The sequence below is a fragment of the Emys orbicularis genome, chromosome 20 (genome assembly GCF_028017835.1).
Source record: "Emys orbicularis isolate rEmyOrb1 chromosome 20, rEmyOrb1.hap1, whole genome shotgun sequence".
In the NCBI taxonomy this organism is placed as follows: domain Eukaryota; kingdom Metazoa; phylum Chordata; order Testudines; family Emydidae; genus Emys; species Emys orbicularis.
The window spans coordinates 9,090,742-9,098,202 of record NC_088702.1 but is presented as its reverse complement, the minus strand read 5'-3'; the positions used below and the strand labels follow the sequence as shown (position 1 = coordinate 9,098,202).

Genomic DNA, 7,461 nt, shown 5'->3' with positions numbered 1-7,461 from the left:
GAGTTAAACCATCAAGGCAAAGAATGGCCATGTCAGATTTGTAACTGTAGTCGATAAACATAAAAAACTCGCCTTAAACCTCTTTTTCTCCCCCCCCCTTCACCGTGAATAGTCGGAAGAGCAAAGGTGACCACCCAAGAGTGAAAAACGTGGCTGGGAAGAGGAAAACCAAGCTACGTCTGCTCCTGCCTGTGCAGCATACATCCACAAGTTGTTGCCTTTGATAGTACTTTGTGGACCACCTGGGAGTTAATCGTCAAGTTACAGCGTGAAGATGAGTGTTGCTCATTAGTGAAGGGAGCTATTATCAGAGTTGCTCAGAGACTCATGATGAGATGTAAGTCCCTAGATCTCTAGACCTTGATGACCTCAGTAGGTACCAGGGTAATCAAATGTGGAAACCGCTGTCTGGTTTGACTGGTTGATTCCTATCCCATTTCATCATCTGCATCCATGTGATTCTTGCACAAAGACAGGTTGTAGGATAGAAAGTAACTTAATTGGATTAGGTTCAACACCACCGGCTGACTTCTCATGTCCTTGTGGGATGACTGTGACTTCTTGCTAACTGCCCAACTCCCCCATCCAGATTTTATCCCCTGATAAACGCAGGAGTGTTGGCCGTTCTCAGGTCCCTCCCTAACCTTGCATGGGCCAGCGAGACTCTACAGGTGTACAGACTGCGTCTGTCACTCCACCTCAGAGCTGCGAGAACGAGTGCCATCACAGCCGGCAATGGGAAGGAGAAGCCGAGGAGAGCATCGTGCCCTGTGTAACCCGGGCGAGGGCTAGCGTTCAGGCACCATCTGTTGTCCTGACCGAAGGACAAAACTCCCCTTTTTCCCTAGTGGGACTTGACTGGCAGTTGCATGAGCAGTCAGAGGGCCGCTGGTCAGTGCCTGCGGTCGCATCCTTCCAGCCAGTGGCACATGCCTAAGGGCTTGCTCTGACCTCAGGGCAACCACCACCAGGGTGTGTTCCTATGTGCAGGTAGCTTGTTGCCTTGAAAGCAAGAGTCCTGGCAAGCTCTGCAGGCCGGGCTGCCTGGATCATGGGAATCCCTCCTCTCCCCTTGCTAAGAGCCCCCTGCAGCCCCAGGCCCATGCTCAGGGGAGGCGGTAATCAGAAGTGTCTTTCTCCATGTAGTCCGTCCAGGTGGAGGAGGACATGCTCCGGTACGGGTCCAGCAGGATCCGGAAGCAGCGGACAATCAAAAGGCCCAGGAAGATGAAGAGGAAGAAGACGAAGACAAAGGCTGCCTTCTGCTCCAAGGTCAGGGACGGGGTCGGAATGGGCAGGGCAACTCCTGGCACAGGCAGGGCAGCTCCCGGCACGGACAGGGTGGTACTGAGGACGTCCTCTGCCATGGTGAGGAACGACGGGCCTGGAGGGTCGTCACTGGCTACTTACCGGGCCTGCAATCAGAAAGCACTTCTCACTGTTAGATCCCCAGGGCACTAAGCAGCCCTATCCTTAGCCAGGGCCTAGGGCAGGTTAGTCTTCCGGGGCGGGGCTTTGCTCAGCCTCGTTTCAAGCAGCCCAGGCAATGGGGCTCCCACCTTTTCCTCTGCCCCCCACAGGTGGGGAGTGGCCCTGTACCCAGCTCTAAGGATCACTGCAGTGTAGGGAGCCATCATGGCCCTTCTGCTACCTCCAAGCCCAGCAGCTGGGGCAGAGGTGGGGCTGGAGGGAGGAAATGGGGCATCGGTGGGGTTTCCTGGCTTCCTCCACCCCACTGGGGGTAACAGCTCATCATGGCCATTGCCGCTGGGTAATTTAGAGTTGTCTACATACTCCCTCAATTCTAATCCCCAGCTCTTATCTGGCCCCTTTCAGCAGCAAAGCGCTTTGCTTGGAGGGCCAGTGTCGTTATCCCTCTTTTGCAGATGGGGAAACTGAGGCACAGCACCGGGAAAGTGGCTTGCCCAAGATCACCCCATGACAGAGCTGGGAATTCCTTGTTCTACCCACTAGGCCATGCAGCCTCCTTCGTGGCAGCCTGGCAACGGGAGCCACTAAGGTCTCAGAGGAGTTCTTTGGCCTGCTGCTGTTAATTTTTAATCCATTTTGGAACAGCAGGGAAATTCCAGAAGACTGGGAGAGTGCTTCTTAGAATGACCCGGGTAGGCCAGGTGGTTAGCTTGGCTTCAGTCCTGGGCAAAATAATGGAAAACTTGATACAGGATTCAACTGATACCCTGTTAGAGGATAGCGGTAGAATTAATACTCTTCAGCATGGTTTTATGGAGAATAGGTCATGCCAAACAAACCTGATTTCATCTTTTGAGGAGCGTACTGGTTTGGCTGCTCCAGGTAATGGGGTAGATGTAATAGACAGACTTTTTAAAGGTGTTTGACTTAGTACAGCACTACATTCTGATTACGAAATGAGCCCTATACACTATAAATGGGGCAACAGTTCAATGGATTAAGAACTGGGTAACTGACAGAGTGGAGGGGGTTCAGGAGGAATCCGCAGTAGGCCCAATGCTCTTCAACAGCTGCATCAATGATCTGGAAGTAAATATAAAATCACTGCTGGTAAAATTTGCACATGACACAAAGATTGATGGAGCGGTGGATAATACTGAGTCCAGGGCAGTCATACGGAGCAATCTGGATCGCTTGGTAAGCTGGGCCCTTTCCAGCAAACTATTTGAGGCATCTGTCTCCTTCAGCTTTCCTTTGACAATAGCCTATAGCTACATATCACAGACTCCCCTCTCCCTGACTACTGCCAGACACTTCTCTGGGTTTGTTACTCCCCTGCGCTGGGGAGGTGGAATTTGGCCCAGTGTTGATGGTATGTAGAGCAGGACAAACATCTTTCAGCTAAAACTTTTTCAGCAAAAGAAGCAGGTTTGGTGACATCAAATTGTTCCGTGAGTTCATGGCGCTTTCATCACATTGTTCATTGAAAACAAAACAAAGTTATACCCCTCTCCCTGCAAAATGTTTCGATTTTTTTGGTTCAAAACACCTTTGTTTGTCAGTTTCTTTTAATTTTATTTTAAATTAAGAACATAAAAGTGCTTGAAACTGGAAGTTTGTTTTGGGTCAAATTAAACGTCGTATTTGACCCAAAATATGTTTTTGGGTGAGTTTTTTTATTTTACAATTTGCCAAACATTTCAAAATATTTCCCTTTTCAGTCTGATCCGAAATGAAATGTCCCCCTAACTCGTCAAAATTGCCAAAAATTCAGGCATTGGTCCAGCTCTGATTGGAAGCTGTTTGGGACAGAGATTTTCCTTTTGTTATATTTGTACAGAGCTAGTGCAAGGGCTGCTCATAGGCGCCCACGCCAGGGCTGGAGCACCCATGGGGAAAAATTGATGGGTGCTCTGCATCCACTGGCAGCTTCCCATCCCGCCCCCCCCAGCTCACCTCCGCTCCCCCTCCTCCCCTGAGCGCGCCGTGTCCCCGCTTCCCCCCCTGGCTCCCAGCGCTTGCGGCCGCCAGGGCCAGCTCTAGGTTTTTTGCTGCCCCAAGCAAAAAAAATTTTTGGCTGCCCCCCATCCCAGCCCTGGGCTCTCTCCCCCCACACCAGTGCCCTCCCCCACCCACACCCCCTGCCACCCCAGCCCTCGGCTCTCTCTTCCCCCCCACCTGCACCCCATGCTGCCCCAGCCCTGGGCTCCCCCCCCCAAACCGTGACCTCCTCGTTCACCACAGTAATCCCCGTTTACACTTGCAGTGGGGATCAAACCGTTTCTCCTATATTTATTTCACTTTAGTATAAATCTCGCCCCCCCCCATCCCCTGCAACCCCATCTTTAGTGCTCCAAATGCACATGGAAGGCATAGGGACTAACCCTCAAACCTTGTACCTGGAAAGGGATGGGGATCTAGTAAAGTGGGTTCAGGCAGAGGAGTGGGTGTGGGGGTGCTTGGGGGCTCTACACTGGCAGAGAAGCAGGGTGTGATGTACTTGTGGAGGAGAGGGGGTATCAGGAGGGTTGCGGAAGAAGAGGTGCAGGGGAAGGGGGGGTGCGGGAGGAGAGGGCACAAGGGGAGAGGTGTGGGTGAAGGGACAGTACAAGGGGAAGGGGTTTGGCGAAGGAGCGATGGCGGGAGGTACAAGTGAAGAGGCTGCGAGCGGGATGGGGGGTGCAAGGGCTGAGAGGGGCAGGCGCTGACAGCTGCTTCCCCAGCCCCGTGCAGGCAGAGCCGAGAGGACGGACACTGACCCCCAGGTGCCCGAGCTGCGGGGGTCCCCCGGCAGGGCAGTATCGCCCGCTGCCCAGCTCGGAGCCGGGCTCTGCCTCTCCCCGCCCCTGGTGCTGTGGAGGCCCGGGGCAAGCAGCGTGGGGCTGAGGCGGGGGAGATGCGCAGCGCACTGGGTCCGGGGACAGGAGGGGGTGGCGGCAGCTCCCTGGCAGCTCGGGCTGCCCAGCCACTCGCCCCATCAGCGCACGAGCCGGGATCCACGCCCCCTGCCTAGCCCGGCGGCGCCCTGCACACCCCACTCGGGCAGGGAAACGCCGTGTCGCCCTGGGGAGACTCAGAGCAGCAGCAGGACCCCTCCTCCCTCCCTGCATCCCGGGCCCCGCTTCCCTCCCTCCCCAGCTCCTCACACACTCTGGGAGCCCCTCTCGCCGCCGCAGCCCGGGCTCGGCTCCAGGGGACGATGCTCTGGCTCTCCAGCCGCAGGGCTCTGGCCAGGGCCGGTTCCCGGCTTTTTGCCGCCTCAAGCAAAAAAAAAGTGGGGGGGCCCGGAGTGCCACCCCTTGGAAAGTGCCGCCCCAAGCACATGTTTGGAGCGCTGGTGCCTAGAGCGGGCCCTGGCGGCCGCGAAACAGCTGTTTCTTGGCGGCAAGCGCTGAGAGGGAGGGGGGAGGAGGGGGAACGTGGGAAGAGGCAGGGCCAGGGTGGGGATTTGGAGAAGGAGTCCAATAGGAGCAGGGAGGGGGTGGAGTTGGGGCGGGGACTTTGGGGAAGGGGTTGGAATGGGGGCGGGGTCCGGGGCGACCACCCACCAGCGCTGGGAAAATTTGGCGCTGATGGGGCCGCTGTGTCTTGATTGGGGTCTCTAGTTGCTACTGTCATACCCCTAATAAAGAAATGACGACATCTGTGCAGCCCTGGACACCACAAACAATGCCTTCAGTGTAACAACGCACTGGCTGGGCCCCTCCCAAAGGCCGTGGAAGCATTACAAGGGTCTGATCCTTGCTAGAAATCCAGCAGGCTTTGCACTGATAGCACTAAATATTGGCTCAAATCCTGCAGATTGCAAGACGCCTGAGGAAAGACTGCAGGATCAGGCCCTTAATTACAACCTGCACAAACGATTTTGTGTACGGTCAACAAACGCCAGCCAATGAGTCAATCCATCCTCAGCCAGAGATTAATGAGTCACGGCTGCCTGCACAGAACTGTGCCGATTCCAGAGCAGCTAGTCCCATCACCCTGAAAGCAGGGTTCTTAAAGGTTTGATTGGTAATTTTCCCTACACTTGTTAACTCTCCTAAAAGCGCCTTAGGGAAAAGTGGGAGTCAAGGGGGCTTGGATCTAAAGCACAGCTGTAATCTCCAAGGCCTGTCTCTGCACGGGAGGAGGGGGGAAGGATGCTAGCCCAGAAGCATGGTTCCGAAACATTATTGAGAATCCCCAGCCAAGATCAGGACCCCGTTGCATCAGGTGCGTTAGGTGCAGAAACTGAGAGAGCCCCCAAGAGTTTGCAACGTAAGTTTCATTGGGTGTTTGTGCAATGCCTCGCACCAATGGGGTCTTGATCCAAGACTGGGGTCCTAGGAGTGATAAATGAACAAATGAGGGAGAGATGGCGAAGTGGCTTGGACAAGGTCACACAGCAGCTGAGTGGCGGAATCCCAAATAGAGCCCGAATCTCTTGCGTCCCAGACTAGTGCCCTCCCCACTAGGCCATGCTGCCTCTCCATCAAGATTCTCTTCACAGCCCAGCTGCTAGTTGCTGCGAGCTCCTCTGACTGGAAGGGATTAGAGACGAGCAAAGCGTTGCTGTGCCAGAGGAGAGGTCTCTGCCAGGCCAGAGCTTGTCCTGTTCCCAGCTGGTCAGTGTAGGATGGGTTCCATGCCGTGTAACAGTCTCTAGGGATGGAGTGCCCGCTGCTTACTTAGGAAGTGTGCTCTAGTGAGTGGAACGCTGGCCAATGACTTGGGTCACCTGGCTCCGGTCGTCTCTCTGTGCCTCAGTTTCCCCTCCCATTCTATGACTATTCGGGCTGTAAGCTCTTTGGGGCACACTGTCTCTCACTCTGTGTCTCTGCAGCAACCACCCCAACGGAGCTCTGATCCCACTGGGGGGCCTCTAGTTGCTATAATATTGCAGCTTTTTACCTGTCCCCGTCAGGGAGTCTGGCCTGATTTTCAGTGTTCAGGTGTGATGTAATGAGCACCCTAGAAGCGTCCATAACAGTCGCTAATCACCTTTTCCTTTCGCTAATTTTACCCCATTGATCTTGGTCCATCTTGGGGTTCAGCGCCTTCAGATACAGGTAGCCCCTCCCCGTGTCATTGCTTAGCAGTCCTTGGGCATCCCTAGATTTCCACCAGGTCTAAGTACAGCTGAGCCAACTCTTGTTAGCCTTTGGCTCCTAAGTCAGACCAGTGGCAGTGCTATCTCATCTCCTAGAACTGGAAGGGACCTTGAAAGGTCATCGAGTCCAGCCCCCTGCCTTCACTAGCAGGACCAAGTACTGATTTTGCCCCAGATCCCTAAGTGGCCCCCTCAAGGATTGAACTCACAACCCTGGGTTTAACAGGCCAATGCTCAAACCACTGAGCCTATGGGCATGTCGATCTGGAGGTATCATTTCCAGCTGGACGAGACATACCTGCGCTAGCTCGGATTGTGTTTAAAAATGGTAGGGCAGCCGCAGTGGTGTGAGCAGTGGGAGGAGCTAGTCGCCCTGAGTAGGATCCCATCCGAGACATTAGGTATATACTCAGGCAGACAGCCCCTCCCGCTGTTTGTGCCACTTGGGCCTACACTGCTGTTGTCAGGGTGCTAGCTCAGCCAGAGCGGGTGCACATACGTCTATCCAGCTGCTGTGCTGATGTCCCGTAAGTCTCACTGCCTCTGCCTTTGCTCTATCATTGTAACATAAGAACGGCCATCCTGGGTCAGCCAATGGTCCCTCTAGCCCAGTCTCCTAGCTCTGACAGTGCTCGGTGCCAAGGCCTTCAGCAGGAATGAACAGAACAGGGTGATTATCGAGTGATCCATCCCCTGTGGTCCAGTCCTGGCTCTCCCCATCAGTTCAGGATATAGACACACACATAGGGTATGTCTACACTACAGGATTAATTCGAATTTATATAATTCGAATTTAGGAAACCGATTTTATAAATTCGAATGTATTCGGCCACACTAGGCACCATTAATTCGGTGGTGTGCGTCCAAGCTACCATAGTAGCATCGATTTCCAGAGCGTTGCATTGTGGGTAGCTTTTACATAGCTATCCCATAGTTCCCGC

At 54.2% G+C, this 7,461-nt stretch overlaps 1 protein-coding gene across 1 annotated transcript; it reads right to left on the bottom strand.

The window, feature by feature from the left end:
- Positions 1-1,106: 1,106 nt before the first annotated feature.
- Positions 1,107-1,367, bottom strand: LOC135892717 (cortexin-3-like). The gene has a single exon (XM_065420511.1). It carries the CDS (start codon positions 1,365-1,367, stop codon positions 1,107-1,109), a length of 261 nt encoding a protein of 86 aa, XP_065276583.1.
- Between the last annotated feature and the right edge of the window lie 6,094 nt (positions 1,368-7,461).